Source organism: Falco peregrinus, chromosome 5, assembly GCF_023634155.1.
Source record: "Falco peregrinus isolate bFalPer1 chromosome 5, bFalPer1.pri, whole genome shotgun sequence".
Taxonomy (NCBI): Eukaryota; Metazoa; Chordata; class Aves; order Falconiformes; family Falconidae; genus Falco; species Falco peregrinus.
In genome coordinates, this window is record NC_073725.1 from 39824162 (window position 1) to 39842978 (window position 18817).

Here is an 18817-nt window from a genome sequence, read left to right on the forward strand (position 1 = left end):
ACTCTCTTTGCTTTCTTCAAAAAGTTTTCCTGGAATAAGAGTCCCAAAACAGGCCATGCTATCCTGGAATACAATTTTTAAATGCCCTAGCCTCAGGAAAGGAAGTCTCAAGTACAGAGGCCATCTTGTTAAAGGAAGAAATCCCCAACAGTGGGACTAACTGTGAGAATAAAGTGTTATTTGTATAATAAATACTGCCAGGTTGGGGAATTACTAAGTAGTCGTCCTATTTATGCAGAGCAGAATTTGTTTTCAACTGCACCTTTCCTTTCCAACTTGATTTCTCACAATATGACCCATTATGACAGAAGGATCTGAAAAAGCTTTTTATATCCTACCAAATATACACAAGGATAATTATTTCTCTTTTGTTATTCTTCTGTAAGAGTTTATTATTGTGGAGAAGCTTTTGCAAACTGAAAGAGGTTGCATTGCATTCTGAAGGCAGAGCTGTTCTTGGTTTTATTGTATAGAGATAATCAAACAGAAAAGTTCAGGGAAAAAGGTGAAAATATAATTCATTATGAACTCTACAGGAAGATCAGATTACCACATCTTAATTCTTTTTAGACCAGTATTTTAGAAACACATTCCACAATGTATTAGGTTATGCAATGCAGGTGAAGCTTCATACTAGATAGAAGTAAATGGCAATGCAAGTTTTGTTTCCTAACTATAAAGATTTCTACAGTATTTATAAATCACATCTTGGCTAGTAAATATTCTCTTTACAGTCTTTAGGTCATTTGAGAACCAGTGAAGAAATTCAGTGTGAACGTCTCCAAAGAACTTAATTCATTTTAAGTGATAGTTACATTATTTCCCTCAAATACTTCCCAAAAGTAGCCTGTAATATTGACCGATTTTATTCCAAGAATTTTAGGGATCTGACTTCTTACAACATGAGCCTGCTGGCTGGCTTGTTGTTGCTGTCACATTCCACACTTTCAGCTAATTTCCAGTTAGACTGGGAATTAAAGAGCCGCTGGCTTGTGTCCGTCATAGTTCCATTGTCTGGCTCTCCCTTTAAAATGCACATGTCATGGAAGCTGGTGTAGTCAGTCAGATGCAATTATTTTGCCCCAATCTACCATCTGTGGCTTTTTGGGGGGCTGATGGAGTTGTTTGCCTCTGTTCATTCTGCCTTACAGAGCTCTGTAGGTGTTTGGAACTGTGTTATTCTTCCTCCTAGTAACCTCTCCTTACCTAAATTGAATCGTAATATATGTTCTGAGGTAAGCCTCTTTGAAGACTTCTAAACCACATTCTCACTTTCCCATGTTAAGACCTCAAAATATATATGCAAACAAGATAAAGGGCCACACTGTGCCTTAAAGATGGAACAGCAGATGGTGAAAGTTTCATCATGTTTATAAAATTAGTGTTTTCGTACAGTCCGGGAGCATGAACTCCAATGTTGTGCTCTGTTTTACAGTTTCTATGGCAGTTTCTGTGTGACAAACTCCTTAATTTCTTTAATCTCAACCTCCCTCTATAAAATGCAGTAACAGGACTTCACCTCAGAGATGTTTAAAAACACATGTAAATCCTTCCAAGACTATAAATACTGTTATAGAAGGCATATCTTTCAAAGGCACTAACATGTCAAAAGGATGTAACTCTGTAACAAAACCAATACCTACTTAAAAACAAAAGGCTGTTACGTTTTTCTCCACATCTTAGGTCTCACGTTTATCCCAACTACCCTTAAAACAATTCTATTTCAAATGGGACGTTTTTGTGCTATCAACAGTCTTCAACAAATTAAATCAGGATGTTAAAAAAAAAAAATTTTAAGATTAGAGATTGCTGCTTTTTGAAACACGCTAATAAAGAAAGCAAATTTTTAGAATGAATCAGTCTGTCCACGTGTCAGTTTTATAGCTGAATTATAAACCCTTGGGAATATGATGTCTATAAGAAATAACTACAGCTGTACAAGCAATAGACTCTAATACAGCACAAAGATATTTATGCTAGAAAAAGAGAAAATCCTTCACATTTTAAACGTAAATGATACATAATTTTGAAGCACTGAATATTTCCTATTATAGTAGAAGCACACATATGAAGTCCTGAGCTCTATGCCATTGCTTTCAGTTTTTCAATCCCTTCATTTATGCTGAAAAATTGCAAATCCTTTATGCATGGAGCATTGAAAACGTAGAAATATTTTTGAAGAGGCTTCTCAGAAATTAAAAAGCTCTGGTCTTCTTTGAGTCAGCCTGTGATGTGATCATAACTTGTGTCAATTATGAAATCTCAAGAGACTGAGGGTTTGTTTTAAGCAAACTAGGGTTTGTTCTTGTTTTGTATTTTAAGAAAACAGAAATGTCATGCAACATTCTTGAAGGAAAATGAGATAGCTTCTAAAATTCAGATCTATTATTGCACTTATTCATACACAGCAAATACTGCTGGGCTTAACTGCTGTTAAACTATAGAAAAACACTCGGTCCGTGGCTGCAGAATGGATGGAATAGCATGCCAGTTATCTGTTCATATTACTTATGCATATATATATCCCCAAGCAAATACATTCACATCAATATTAGTTTCCTTGTCCCTCTTCCCCAACCCAGTTCTAATTGCCTATGTTGTAATATAATTGCTTCTTCCAAGCTTTTGGATTTCATTAACTATTTTCAAAGAAAAAATGAACTTGCAAGTTGGTTCATTGTTAAAGGACAGAAAACAGGCAATTCTAGTGGCTTACTTTTTAAAATGAAAGCTGTAACTTTCAGGGAATTATAGTATTCCAAGCAGTAAGACTGAGGAAGAGTTAAACACTGCAAGATGCCTGCAAAGATAACAAGAACTGGCAAAACTGTTTGAGATATTCACAAAAGCCAAGTAAGTGAAGCTAATCTTCCTGTTGCTCCCCCTAGAGTATACAGGAGACGCACTCTTCTACAAAAGCCACCAAACTTGGCTCCCAGCCTGAACTGGACAAGGCAGAAACTTTTCTACAGATTGTGGAAAGTCAGACTCAGGCAGGTGATAAACCTTTGTGAAGGCCTGCACTGGATTCATTGCCAGCTTCATGTGTCTCATTGCAGGAATCATAAAGTTAGTCCTAACCATAGAGGATCTAGTAGTAACACAGACCGAGCTACAGGGTCACGAAAGATGCCTGGCACTGCAGAAATACAGGTTCTGATTCAAATGATGAACATCGATGGTATTACACCCAAGAGCTAGCACCTAACTTTAACTATGATCCCATTGTATTAACAGATTTCACCTCCCTCAGTTAACCACGATTTCAGGTTGTTTTAAATGAAAAATGCCTTTGTGCTTCAGTCCAAAACACTGGACTGAACTGGCCTGGGAAGAAGCAGAGCAAAAAGTCATAGAATGGCAAAGTATAAACCTCATCAACCTCTTGCGCAAGTGACCATGCTATGAATTTTACAGCTGTAGATACACTCCATTGCTAATAAATTAGGATATTGAAAAAGGGTTTGTCATTAACTTTTTTCTTATAACAAGGAAGTTCCTTCAACCAAAACATTTCATTATCTTCAACTTCAGTAGTGAACTTGTATGAGGAGATGTTTCAGTCTCTTGGTAATTTATCTCAACTCCCTGGTACACTACTAACAAGACAGCCAGTTGGTACCAACAATAAAATTTGAAATGAGTATCAGAAAGAAAATAGTAATGCTGGTGCAGCAAAGGCTTAGCTTCATTGCAAAAAATTTTGGTCAAAAGAGAGTGGAGAAAAATTGTAACAATTTTTCTGGCAAGACAAGCTGTTGACATAGATGTTTTCCTGCTTATTGAACTCAAACTGTGTATGCTTTCTTCAAAATATGAGAAGTTAATCACTCAATACAGTGCTACCCAAATATCCTGTCTACAAAGATCCTTCATGTGTTGAGAAATCTTCTAGTAAACTTTACACAGATGATCGGTTAAGCATTCCTGGCTTACTAGGCAACATTTCTGGATTCTGAGTGTAACAGCTTTGTATCATCTGTGTCATCTGTCCATCTGATGTAAATGTGACAAGTCAGGGAACATTAAAAGGGGGAAAAAAAGGGTGGTGAATTCGCATTCCCTTTTTTCAGTCATGATAATTAAAATATACAACAGTACAGTCATCAACTTACAGCAATGACCAGATGGACCTGGCAACCCGGAAAGATTATGTGGAAACAACACTCAGAAGTTGATTAGAAACATAATACTTAAAAGTCTCTTAATTGTTATAGATGAACAGAGAAAACAAGATGCAAAACTGATGGCCCAAAGCAATAACACAGCACCTGTAAATGAGCTCGATACACTTGCCAACTGACATCCCCAAGAAGGAGCCATGACAATATACAGTTTCTGCCTATTTACAGGTAATTGGCAATTGAAAAACTTTCAAAACTGGCAGAAGTAGACTAGAATAATACTTCAGTAATTCCATATTTATCCTGTAATTAAAAAGGATAGAGCTATTATAAGTTAACTATGATAACTTTGGCTTGGCATGAATCATATGCTTGGAGAGTCAAAAGAGTAATTTTTTTTAAAAAAAACAACCAACAACTTACTTATTCCATGCTTGTCTAAGGTTTTTAGGGCTGTACTGTGTAAACCGTTCTGTAAGAAAAAGAAGAGGCACATTTAATTATTTACACTAAAACCAGGGTTATTTTTTTTCAAATATGTTTATCTACCATCAATTTTCATCATTTCTATGTAACTACTGAAGCTCAAGTCCCAAGACAGGGAAAGAAAACTAGCATAGGTGCAACTGCCACAGAAATAGGGAGAAAAAAAAAATCTCCCCAAAGCCAAGACCCCAACTTGTTAAAAAAAACCAAACCAAACCAAACCATCACGACCTAAAGCTCATTTACTGCAGCTTCAACAGAAATGGCAATTTTTACAATTATTTCTAAAGTAGTTTTTGACTGCTAGGGAAAAATAAAAGAAGCCTGAAATGTAGTTTGGGGTTTTTTTTCTTCATCATAAATACAATTCTATGCCACCTCACTGTCACATTTTTATGCTTCTCAGGAGGTATAAGAGTAAGCACGGGTCTGTGTGACACATAGGGACATGCAAAATATGATGGCCGCATAAGGGTCCATTTTCTAAAGAACACATAAATAACAAGAAGTAACAAGTACAATGACAGCTTATTTACTCAAACATTAAGTTCTTAAGTTCAGATAGAATTACTTTCCCTCTAATACCCGAGAAGATGCTTCCCCTGCAGCTGGACTCTAATTGGCAAAAGAAGATGCTATGATAGCTGCTGCAGAAGTGAAGAGCCAGTACTGTCAGCTCTAAGTGCCTCTCAGGAATAAACAAATGCAGACCAGCTGGAGAATACAGCAACACTTTCCATGAAGCCTCACTGCACTGAAATCCTGCCATGTAGACTGGTACTTCCCCTGGCCAGCTACCGTAGTGTGATGGCATTGGTTACTGTGAAGAAGTCCTAAACTTACAAAATACTCCACAAAACCGGAAAAATTGATTTGCCTTCCTCTCCACCCATAAGCATGACATTTAACATGCCCACTGTACAGTTACAACAGATATATATATACACACACATATGCATGCATTTTACTGTGCAAAACAACTGCAAATGTAACTTTGGAGGGGACTGTGTTCAAATTCCTGCATTGTACACTTCGTGTATGTCAGTTCTAAAGTTGACATGTATACTCCATACATTGTCAGTTCTAAAGATGCCAAAACTATGGCCCATATGAAACCCTAGCATCAATGTGGATGATTTTGTTTCCTATACCTATTTTTTTTTCTTTAACTAAAAAGACATATGCAGAAACTTCAGCTCTCACTGACTTCACTATAGGAAGTTTTCAGTGAGTGACAGACCTGCAATCTGTGTCTGAGGGCCACTTCACATTTACAAATTTTGTTGCTTTATCCACACTGATGCAGTTAAAGCAACGAAATCACTCCCTCTTAGATATATGTATGACAAGCGTACTGGAAACTGGAAGCTACATGGCTGTAACTAGTTTTAGCACCGATATAAATTATAAATATCACTTATGTAATATTGTATCTAAATTTACTCAACTTTCTCAGCAAAAAACAACAAATGCTAACTACATAGTCATACTGTTAAAAACTTTTAGATGTAGATGACAGTATGAAATAGAAGTTTGAAAGATTTTTTTGTGGGGTGTTTGGTGTTTTTTTTTTAATTACCAACAAAAAGTTTCTGCACTTGGAAAATATTTGACTACTGTAGATGATGATTACAGTAGCACACACCTGACTCCTCTGTCAGAATGAAGATGTCTAGCTAAGAAAAGAGATGACTTTCAGTAACTTCCAGATGTGCTATCATCACACAGTTCTCAACAAACTAAAATTATTAGGTTGAATTTTTATGACCTATGTTATACAATGTTACAAACCTTAATTTGTTGTTAGGATAAGAATATTGTAAGAAATAAATTATAGGTCATATGGTATATTTTACAAACAGAAAAGATATTGCTCTGTAAATATATCTCACCAGATAAAATATTCTTATTGTCAATTTTGTGCAATTTTATAACATATTTGAACTCATTTCTGATATGTCTCATTGTTGAAAATGCTACCATGTAACTTAGTACGAACTTGAGAAGCATTTAAATTACTGACACTACTGACATCCTAAACCTTGTAAATTAGAAGCTCTACAGTACTTTCCAATTACTGGTAAAGTCGGTTATCCCAGGCTCTTAGCAGCTTGGATACTATAAAAAGGAAAACTAATTTAAACCGCTGTAGTAGTTTTTTTTCTCTATTGTCTGTTAAGTCTTGATAATGCAATGAGTGCAGAATGTAAGGGTTAAAGAGGGGAAAAAAAGTTGTGGAGTAGTTACGGAGAGCAGCAAGTAATGAGATTTCCTTACAATCTTCTGTGTGCACGTATTAAAACAAAATAGCTTCTCATATTGGAGGCATCCAGATTAAAACTATAGGAAATGCCAGTTTCTTTTAATCTCTATTATACATTGCACGCAATGCATCTACTACAGATGTGCCCATGCCCCGAGGCAGGTCTTTAAAATCCAATGGGCAAAGTAGTAAGGATCACTATTAGATGCAGCCACGGTTCAGTACCAGTAACATGGCACTGGAGTCGGTGCCTGTGATTATATTTTAATACCTGATAGCACAAATAAAAACTCAGTACTGAAGTACATATTCTGTAGTGAATAGTTCAAGTATTGTATTGGCATTGAGAGTATGACCCAAAATGACAAGGGAAAGGAACGTTACAATTCAAATTGTACCTGTTGTTTACTAGTTCAGCTTCTGGTCTCTAGAGGAAAAGCTTGAGCTCCAGTAAAGTTAATAGTTAAGTTGCATTGGCCTCAGCAGGACCTGAGCTCACCCTTGAATTTCAGTTCACAAATATGAATTAAAAACATATATGCGAGCAGACACTTGCCCATAAAAACTGGAAGAAAATAAACACTTTCTATATTTTATAAGTAGTTCAACCATAACACCATCCACTCATTCATGACAAAGGACTGAAAAATAAGATGCAGCTAGACAGTGCTGCGTAACAAGTCTGAGATACACATGGGAGTTCAGCTAATCAACTGCAGATTTGCGCATGAATCTATTTTGGTGCAGAAAAATGCTGGGTGGAAAGAGAACTGAACTGACTTGAAGCATTGCTGAAAAGCTAACCTAGACCTGGGGAAAGATAGATTTTGATTTTATCTGTCATTCTGCAATATGTTTTGGTCAGATACTGAGCTGGTTCAAAACAGCATGCTGACTTCAACAGAGCCACATCCACTTAAAACAGTTGAGAAGTACCATATACAACCTATTTTCTTGACTGGACTGTCAGGTTTACTTCAATAAATTTAAGCTATTTTCACTGTGGGAGGAAAACAGAATCACTACTTGGCCCAATTGTCTTAAGGTCTTGATGTCCAAAGATCTGTTTCAGTCCTGCAAGAAACTGAAAAACTATTGCTATGCCAGATAAACTCTCACTGAAAAAGGGATACACTGGAACCAGTTGCCTAAATGCTGTTAAAAGGGACATGCATAAGCAAAATGAACATACTTCTCAAAGGGATATTCCTTCTTCACTCCATCTACCGCTCTAAACCCCTTTTCAAATAAGTACCTTATACACCATATTTATGAGGCAGGGAGAGGGAAAACTAGAGGGAGAACATGGATAGCATGAAACCCTGTCTATAAAGAAGCAAATGCTAGTCCTGAGTCCTCAACTTCAAACTCCATTTATATACCCTGTGACTGCAGACCGTGCCTCTCCCAACTATTGTTATCAACTCTTTCCCCTCTACTGCAAGCAGATTAGAGGCTCCTTGCTTTCAATTCTTTCAATGGAAAGAAACCACATATCAGTAAAGTACAGCTCACATTTTTTTCTACATAGCTTTGTGGTCATGCCTCCAACCAGAGTCTTGTTAACTTCCATGGACAGTATAACTAGCTGGGACTACTGTGGTAACTGAGCCCAGCCTCATGTACATGCCAGCTCTTGGTGCTTTCCTGAATTAATCCTTCTCTACAGAATAAAAACCAGAATAATAAAACCAGCTGATTTTGATTTCAGCGTTGCCAGAACAGAGAAGCTACAGTAATCTTGTTCTTGAGCTTCTCCATCACGATCCATTTTTTAAGTCTGTGAAACCACAATATTGCATACCTACAAACACCAACCTTGCAGTCATAACACAGGCAAAAAAAAGAGGTAATTTAACCTTCCAACTTTTATCTGGATATCTTCTGCTTGCGTTCAATTAATGACAGAACTGGAATTCAGTCTCACAATTACACCCTCAAGTTTGCTTCTGAGTTACTTTACAGGGTGAATGACTCACACCTGTACAAATGCCTCTGTTCTTTACTGCTAGATAGATTTAATACAACCAAATCTAGAGCTATACATATCTGACTGTGGCCAACTGCATGAAATTGTGTTTTATGATACTTTCAAGCATACAGCTTTGGTATTTGTTTTTTAGATGCTCCCATTGATTTGATCACAAAAAATAGTAATACCAGTGAGTAGATCTTGACTGTATGTGAGATCCTGGAAATACTGCAGAATTACCATGAATGCTCCCCCAAAAAAGAAATTTTTGCCTGACATACATTACAAAAGGCAGCAGCACAGGCGATCCAAATCTTGGTCCAACCTTGTGGAAGAAGCCCTGTGTATTGAAAACTTACCACCTCTCCCTCAGAACTGAAAAGCAAACAGGCACATCCAAGAATTTTATACAGACACTCATATCATCACCCACCCACACAACCATCCTCCAGCACATGCAAATTACTGTCAAGAACGTGAGGCACACCATCTTGCTGAGGCAGCTGCTCACTCTCATCAGCATTGAGACTAAAGAAACCTGAAAAATTGTATGTTTACAGATCAAGATTTGATCTCAGTTGTATTTTGAATTTTGATAGTTCAAATTGTGAGTATATATACTAGAGTTCAAATCTTTTCAGATTATTATTATTATTATTAAATGTGCTTATTTTGAATAAAAACACTGGAAGACCAACACAGTAAGCTCATCTGAAATTTGAAGTAAAAAGTGTGGCTTTAATTCCCCTTATGCAAACACTTAAATATTTGCAAATCTTTTGGGAACAAATTTGGAAAACAAAATTTGATCCTCTGCATTTTTATTCCAAATATACAATCATCATCCCCAGTAGCAACCATAACTCACTGTTAAAGAGCTGACTTTTCACGTGGGTGCTGTATTTCACTAGTCAAAGGTGACTTTTGCTTATGTGAAACAAAGAAGAAAGAGATTCTGGTTTTTTAAAATCCCACAACACCTAAAAGTGTTTACCATTTGATGCTTAGAAGGCCAAGTTAGCCAAATCTTGATAAATTAAGTGGCGTGTTCATAATCAAATGCTGTGTAAAGAGTTCCCTACATAGGGCTGCCTAAATAAGAGCAAACGTATAGTACTCATATTCCTCACTGGAAAAAAGTACCAATTGCAAGATCTTCCTCTAAGCATACCATTTAGTCTTAAGATTTTAAAAGAGTATAAAAAAGGAGTAGGCTAACACATTACATGCACACCTTCAGCAGCCCAGCCTCAGAGCCAAGATTCCTACACACGACCCACTCGGAGATGCTGGGTGGTGCAGTTACACAAACATTATTCCCGCAGTAAATGGATTTGAGCTGCTCTTTGCTTCAGACCTTGCAGCACAGCATACTCCATTCTTCGCGTGCCAAGGAAGTTTTTAGGACTATGCCCCACAAACAGTAGCATCAATGAAGCTATTAGAATACCAGCTGCAAAATGGAAGCAGAAGTGAGCAACCAGAGGGAAGAGAGGGAGGAAATTTCTTGAGGTGATTGATTTGACAAACCTGATGCATCCAAAAACTTACGGTCTTAAAACAACTGCTCCCAACTTGTACTCAGCTTGAAGACTTAGGGGAGAAAATAGCTGGTGCCAGAAAGCTCATCCATTACACCCACATGTATTAAGTGGCCTTAGAAATAACAGTATTTCTATTTCTTATAGAAATAGACAGTATTTCTATTTCTTTCTATTTCTTAATCTCTTTTACACAACCACTCTACAGCAACACTGTTCTATAATCATACTTACTTGTGTGCCCACATATATACCTACATGCACTCCACTGCAAACATCATTATCTGCCTGATAAACACACTCCATCTGACAGCCCTGCATCAAGGGCAGGTTCAAACAGAAGCGAGTTTCAGCAGAACTCACTAGTGAGCTTATTAGCAGACCACTGAAGGAACTACTGGTCTGCTGTGAGAATTGAAAAAATAAGCACTTGCATTTTAAATAACATAAAACAAGATGAGGGTTTTTTCTCTTTTATCCGTCAGAAAAAGACATGAACTATTATACCTTTGCCATGTTTGCCTTGAAAGGACCTAGAATAGGCAAGAAAAGCTACATAAGGAATTAAAGGCAGACTACATTTTGATTTTTTAGCTTCTTTTTAGCACTATTGATAATCAGCTTCTAGACTAAACCAAAGAACTTAAAATGCAGTTTGACTTCAAGGCATTTTTTTATGTTGTTAATCAAAACATGCTGGCTAATATGCATTCCTTGATTAATGTTCTTCTCTATTTAAAACCAAATGTGATTAGCTTAAATGCAAATATTTAAACATCACCATAATTAATACTTTGAAAAGTCTAATGCATGATTTCTTTAAATGGGTTTTCTTTACATTTAAATTAAAAGTCTAAAGTGACTAACACTGTGCATTGTGATATGTAGGATTCATATACTATTTTTATTAAAGATTCAATCCTAAAAATATGTAAACTATGTTAGCTAAAGATACAAAGACAAGCATCCATGCTGAAAAGCAATTTTTCAAGCACTATTTGCAGCACTAATGTGCAATTAAGAGTTGTTACTGAAGTTCAATCACAACTGGAGTTTTACCATAATCATGAGTTAAACTTTGCTCTTTTTGTATGCCAAATGTCTTGAGACAAATTACTTCAAGCCTCCACGCTCCACCCTCATCCTCTCTCTTCCCCTCCTTTCCAAAACCACCTGCTTTAGCAGAGCACAGGTTGTATAAATATGAAGGATGGATGCTATTTTCTAAACTCCCTACTGATCATGAGTAGAAAATGTAATTTTAATAGCTAGCATTGTCTAAAGCACTGAACTTTTGTATTACATGGTTCTGCCTTTTAGCAGTGCTCACCCTGGCTCCCTTACATATGTAAATTACTTTTAACTTTTCAGTTTCGTGTGGTTTTTTTTAAAGAATGGTGAAAACACAACTCTGCTTCCTTTGGGTTGTGGATACAACATACTTGAGGAAACACCAAATATTACAATTTTGTCAAAACTGAAGAAGAGGGGGAGAAATTTGAAATTATCTCTCTTTTACAGCTCCCTCTCCTTTCTCCAAGTACTCAAATCTATACGAGTAATTTCTGTGTGCTCAGGACTGTTGCCTGGCTAAGACACCATCACTGTCTCGTGTCCACACTGCTGCAGCACCCTTCAACCTCTGTGCTCCAATACAGGAGGTGGGAACTTCCTCCTTCTTAGGAGGAATGGTTCCCAGCCCACATTAACTCCCAAATCATGCCTGGGAATTAATTATTTGGAAGTGCTAGTTGTTATGAGCTAAAGGCATGCCAGAGGCTGCTTTAACAGCAGAGACTCCCACATCACCTGGGAACATTCAGTGGCATCAGTGTAGATGTAAACAAACAAGATATTGATTCAGTGTATAATGAATTGCTGACGGGCTTTGGTGAAACTCTCTAAGACAAACTGTTACGAAAGTTTGAAAAACCGTATGTCCTCATATAAAGTATTTCCACGAGTTTGTGCCAAAGCAGTTTAGTTTCTCAGCCCAGCACTACTCTAAATGAAGACAAGCCTTTGAAAAAACTTGGCTATCCATCAGCTGTTAAGAAGCAGGTAGGCAGATCACATTTCTAAACCAAATCTATATTTATTGATCACTCCGGAAGCAAAGCAGAATTCCTGAGTCAGAACACCAGCCTCTGCAGTGGTATTGTCAGTCATAGACTCGGGATGTTTAAATAAATCCATGAAGTATCTCAATCACTGGCAGATTCTATGTTATGCAGTATTTCCTTATAAAGCTGTTCTCTAGCTCTGCTTTATTTTTGCTTTCTGCTTTCTCCTTAAAGAGAATCTCTTTCTTTTAACTCTTTTTATCCTGACTTCAGGGAATCTCTTTTAAAAATCATTGCTCAGTAGATGTTTACATTGTCTCATAAAGCCACCTTTTCAGGTGCATTACTTTATATGATATCTGATCATCTATTGAACATAGCAAGGTTCAGGCTCCTATGCCATCAGCCCAAGATTAAATATTTAACCTTCTTTCTCCTAGAAACAGTATTGTAAGGGAATTGATGCACAGTGAACATTACAAAGCATTCTCATGTTTTAACCACCTTCCTAACAAGTTACTACTTCTCCTTGACCATTACCATCTCTTCATGGCCAACATCAATTTATCTTCCTTTGTGACCGTATCTTACCTTCTCCACTTTGCTCATTGACAGTACTTTCTGATAAATCTCTATTTAACGTCTCAGGATGGAGGTTACTCAGCATCAGTCCCAGATACTAACCAAGAATGTAGGAAAAGTAAAAATTTAAGTGTAGATGTTGACCCAAATGGTTATCTTGCTCAATTATTATTTGGGCAGGACTCTGAATCCAAGCTAAGAAAAACAGGAGATTTCATGACAATGGAGAGAATAATACACAAAAATCAGGAAGGCTCAGACACAAGACTGGCAAGGAAGCAGCTTGTTTCGGAATGTTGCTTCATCATTCTTTGGTGATACGTGAGCACAGGAAAACCCACTCAAGATTACAGCAGTCACAACAGCTTCAAAGTGAATCACAGAGGCAAGCCAAAGTTACCAAAATACTTCTGAAGTATTTCAGGATTTTCAAATGCATTGTTTAGATTATCCTTAATTAATGTACTAAGCAGGACACGTGTGCATGTGTGTCTGTCTGCACAGGTGCAAACACAAACTGATGACTGAGGCTGAGGCACAGAGAAAGCTCAAAGACCAGGCCAAATTTTAGCTTTAAATATCTCTCATATTACTTAAGAGTATTTATAAGATAGAAAGTAATCAAAGATCTCAAAGCAGGCAGATAAAATACAAATTGTTTTCTGACTTTTTAAATGGCAAAACAAATTATTTTATACCATTTTATTTTCAGTTACAGGCTGTTAAAATCACTGAGGTTAGGGGTTTAGATAATGTAAAGCCACCCACAGCTAGCCTTAGGAACACATTTCTTATACAGCCTCAGAAATGTTCCTGCACATTAAGATGTCAGAGATCATAACTGTTTATGCTCTGGCTGTTTTCCATAATAATCAGACCCTTGGCCACTCTAGTAGAGAAGAGACTAATGCCATGTTTTTCAGACGTGTTTCTCCTGGTAAACTGCAATTAGCTCTCTGCAGTACAGGACTGTGCCCTATCAATTCACAGCACAAAAATTAGTTATTTAAGTCAGTATGCAAACAAGAAATACAATAAAATCTTGTTTCTACTCTCAATAGTCTTCCTGACTCCACAGGCATTTAATGTACCCAGCACTTTTTAAACTATAGTAACTATTTGTCACTGATACTTTCTGTTCAAATCCTATTGGTTTATGTTTACACAATTCAGTTTATAGCATCAAAGGCTTGCCCGAGCAGATGCTGATATTCTCATCACCTCTGCACTTCTCAATTTATCACACTTACTGTCTGCAGCTATCAGTGTTAAAACTCACGAAGACATGCAAAGCACAGGAGTTATTTAACCCCATATCATCTATATTCAAATGCAGTAATTTCACAAATCTTAAAGAAGAATGGAATTGGTTCAGATTTGGCAAGACATTTCAGGTTCCCTCCTGCATTGTTCTGCTAAGCACAGGAGTTATTTAACCCCATATCATCTATATTCAAATGCAGTAATTTCACAAATCTTAAAGAAGAATGGAATTGGTTCAGATTTGGCAAGACATTTCAGGTTCCCTCCTGCATTGTTCTGCTAGGGAAAAGAAAAGATTAAGTCATCTTACATGTATTATTAAAGCATTAACGTCCATTTTTTGCTCCAAAGAAGTCAGTTGGGAAAGAAGAGTCTTTCAGTCCCATGCACTGAGGAAATTTTCTCTAGGGTGTAACAACAATTTCAGACCAACAGGGAGGGGTGCATGGCTGGTGAAGCATCTGTGGAAGGGGACAATGCAGCCTTGCCATAGCCAGAAAACTTTTGTGCACAGAATGGCACGAAGGAAAGTTTTTTTTAAAGAAGTAGCAGAGAACCTGGTATCCATGACCAAACGGCTCCAGTGACCCTAATGGCATGAGCAAATAGTGTAACTCCAGCCCAGCCCATAGGTTTTGTCTTTTTTTTTTTTTTTTTTTGGTCTCCACTTTGTGCAGAGCATGCTTTAGATGCTGATACCCTAGTATGATCCCAGAGGCGATGTGTTTTGCTCCTCTAACCATTCCACACTTTACCAGCATAAAGTTCAATTACTCAGTTTTGGGGTATGTAAGCCAAGTTTTGGTTGTCCAATTAGATTATGCTTTCTATTGCTGTAATTTCTATAATCAGCAAATAGGGAACTGTTAGACAAAAAAACCCCCACCAATTTATCAAGGCCATGAAAGATACAGGGTGGTACAAAGGGAGAGCAGAACGTAGTATGGATACAGAAGAGGGCTCTTACCCCTTTGGAGTGCTCTCAGACCTCCATAGTGTATGGGACTTAAGCAGCTCAGTGCTTTGCATTAACGGGCCCTAGAAAGATTAAAAAATTGCCAGGGACAACAAGTAATTACTCTGCAAATCGACATACTTCACAGATGTGGAAAGGATCTGAGAGAACAAAGACCACACCATGCAGAAACGGTTGAAAATAACGAGCGACCATTTTCTGTCTTGGAGGCACCTTTCCTCCTGTTCCCATCTGCATTTGTATAAATATTATATATTCGTAGCTGACAAAATCCATAGTCTGGGACAAAGAAAATAAAAGCAAGTCTAACACAATGCCTGTATAAAATTTAGATTTAATGAAGTGCCTACTGTGGATTTATTTCCTGATGTTCTATGGTAATAAACCCACATCCCTTAACATACTTGGAAGCCAAACAGAAAAATGAAACCAGGAAATTTCTTGGCTGCCATCTACTGTTCAAAACTTTCCCATATCACGCAGAAGAATAAAAACAAGAACAAACCCTGAGTACTCACTGATATCTCAAGATTTTCTCCTCCTCTTTACTCTTCTTGAATATAAACAATGTCTTTGGACTTGTTAAAATTTCTGTAAGGATTCTGTGTATATCCTCACCTTTTAACCAGTATCAAGAATGAGAAACACTCATTGTAAACTGAATGACACACTGATTTAGGGAAGGACACTGTAATATTTTTAGTATTTCAGTGAAAAACTGTACTACTTAAAGAAGTTCTACTAATTCATTAGAGAGCACTAGGGAGTATTTTCAGTATACAGCAATAAACACTAGGACAGAGACTGAAAAGCAACGTACAAGAAAGCTGCGCTCCCTTTTCTCGAGGCTTTATGTTACTGTCAGGGGAAGTCAGCCCTACAATATATTTGTTTCTCACTCTCCACCACCACCCCGACACACCCCTTTTTTGAGAGCTGCCTAGATCTCTGTCCTTTTCAACTCTTCTGCCCCATCTCATGCCTCTTTGCTGGCCCAAAGAAGCCACTACGATGCTGCAGATCTGAGTGGAGAAAGGCAGGCTGGAACAAAAAGGCAATCTTCTGCCCTATGTTTGACCTATAAGATGACTTTTAAATTAGGTTTAAATGACATAGCATGCCATAGGTTGTCACAGTTTATGACAAAAGTTGAAGGGACTATCATCTGCAGTAAAGGAGAAGCAGGAGTTTACTGACAGACCTTATGCCTGCAAGGACAAAAACATCTGAAATTGGATTCCTGGGTCAATTCTCTCACTTCCAGACTGGAGGTGTTTGGTTATAAACTGAAGACTCATTCTAGTAATATATACTGGGAGTCAATTAAGTGCTTAATCTGAAAGCATCTAGTAACCTTCTCTTTACCATCTAGTCCAAACCCACTGACAGTAGGTCCAAGAAGTTTAGGCTGCTCAGGCTCTGCCCAGTCAGGTTTTGAACAGGATGGAGATGTCAAATGTCTCTGGACAACCTGTTCAGTATTTCACCACCCCCACCTGCCAACATGTCTCTTACTCATTCGCCTGCTGGGCATGTTTAAAACCCAGTTATTTCTAAGATCCCTACTCTAAAGTTTACAAAACTATATGTACATATGTATGTATGCATGTATATACATACATAATGAAGTTGACCACGTACTTCTGGTCTCTAGGGAACAGATTTCTCCCTCTCGCACAAAGGTATCGGACGGTAAAACAGCTTTTCAAGAATGGTTGTAGAATACGACAACTTGCAAGTACAATGCACATTAAAATATTGAACCTTTGTAGAAAGGTACTAACAGATGATCTAGTTGTAACTTCAGCTTTGACAGTCTTTTCTCTACTCTTTACTTTCCTTTAGTATTCCTCAAAGTTCATAGTGGTCTGCGGAAAAGTAATACTGATTGGGAATCAGGCTACCAGCTATCTGAAAGGTACAATACTCAGTGGCTGAGGAATGCAAGCAGGTCAGGGCTCATACTCTAATAAACTGGAGAAAATGCAAAAGAAAGTAAAGAAATTAAACAGAGGAACCACCCCCCCAAGCACAATAAAAAGTAAGCAGCTAGAAGAAATGCATTACAGTTTATGCACTGCGTAGCAGGTCATTTTGAAGCTTGTGAGTAGAAATGTAATTATCTGTGCCCTGTATTTCCAGGAAGAGAATTTGTATGAACTTGGTACTTCAACCTACCTGGTTTGAAATGGGGTAAAGACTGGACTCCAGGCCATGTATCTTCATTTGGTGTTCCAAGTACCTGTGCACAAAAAGATTAAAAAAAAAAAAAAGAAAAAAGAAAAAAGCATACATTGCTTTAATAGAAAAGGCTTAATAAGTCATTGCACTGCATAAAGCCACTCCTCACTGTAAGCCCAATGTACTTCACAATCTGAGCTTTAAATAGGTTTAACCATTAGGGAAAGGGGAGAGGGTACAAAAAAATTAAATGACTACTATGGTTTCAAGGTACCAGTGGAGTCAGTAAAGCACATAGTGGTGCTGTGTTCCTGTCAGGCTGCCTATTTAACAAATACATGTTAAAGCTACTTTCCACTAACAAGCGTCAGGCTACCTGCATATCTCAGAGCGCTGGTGTTACAGAGGCTAGATATTTAGTTCAGAAATAATTTAAACCCCTGTAAACTTAAGTAAGATGGACAGATACCTAATAGATGCTAGGATAGAAAGTCTGCACAAATGGTGAAGCAGATGGCCCAACAGCATGGCATGAACCAGAATGCACAGCGAACAGTTGTCATTTTAAATGGCTGTAGTACACAAAAAAAAATAGTAAATTATTAGGAAAAACAGGCTTTGACTCACGCATTATGCTTTATTTCTATTCACTTCAATTGTCCACCTTCTTGTAGTGTAAGTCGGAACAACTTTCAGTAGCAAAGTATTGAACATGTCTCATGTGCATCTTATATCCTCGGCTCACATGAGAAGTTCACCCCCCCATGTCTTTGGCACAAATAGTAAGTACATTGAGAGAACTGCTATTATTAGTTCTCTCAAACCTGGTTTTGCTTCGTAAGACGTAACTGTCAGTGCTTACTTTAAGTGAAGCCAAGAGGAACACCTAAATTAGCAGCACTAGAAATGCATTTCTGAATGAATTGTGGAATTTGTTATTTCACTAGTGGGATCTTTCTTGTTACAAATCTATACCCAGTCCTAACACATGAAAATGCTAGGGGCTGTTTTCAGTATTTGTTATAAGTTCAGGCCTGGAATAAAAGGCTGATAGTATTCTGAAGTGAAAGCATTTCACTCCAGTCTGGTGCTTATTTTGCTTTGTCTTAAACAGATAAAACTCCCCATCAGCCCTGCCCCTACCTACACTGCAGATCTTCCAAATAAATCTTTTGAACCAGCATATCTTGAGTCACTGATCTTCTGTGGTCACTTACATCAGCACCAAACAAGCACTAAGTGTGAAAATCTTTGGTTGAAGTAGGTGAAGGTTTGTAACACTTCAGGGCAAGCTACAAGACATCTACTACCAATCATTTGGAGGTGAAGAAGTTTGTTTTGGTTTTGTTTTTTAATTGTGTCTGCT

The 18817-nt window shown here is 37.5% G+C and overlaps 1 protein-coding gene across 1 annotated transcript in view; it reads right to left on the bottom strand.

The window, feature by feature from the left end:
* Positions 1-18817, bottom strand: part of CDK14 (cyclin dependent kinase 14) — a 317000-nt gene that overhangs the window by 85680 nt on the left and 212503 nt on the right. The window contains 2 exon segments of the mRNA XM_055806228.1: positions 4548-4596; positions 17449-17512. Of these exon segments, the coding sequence (XP_055662203.1) occupies positions 4548-4596; positions 17449-17512 (113 nt within the window).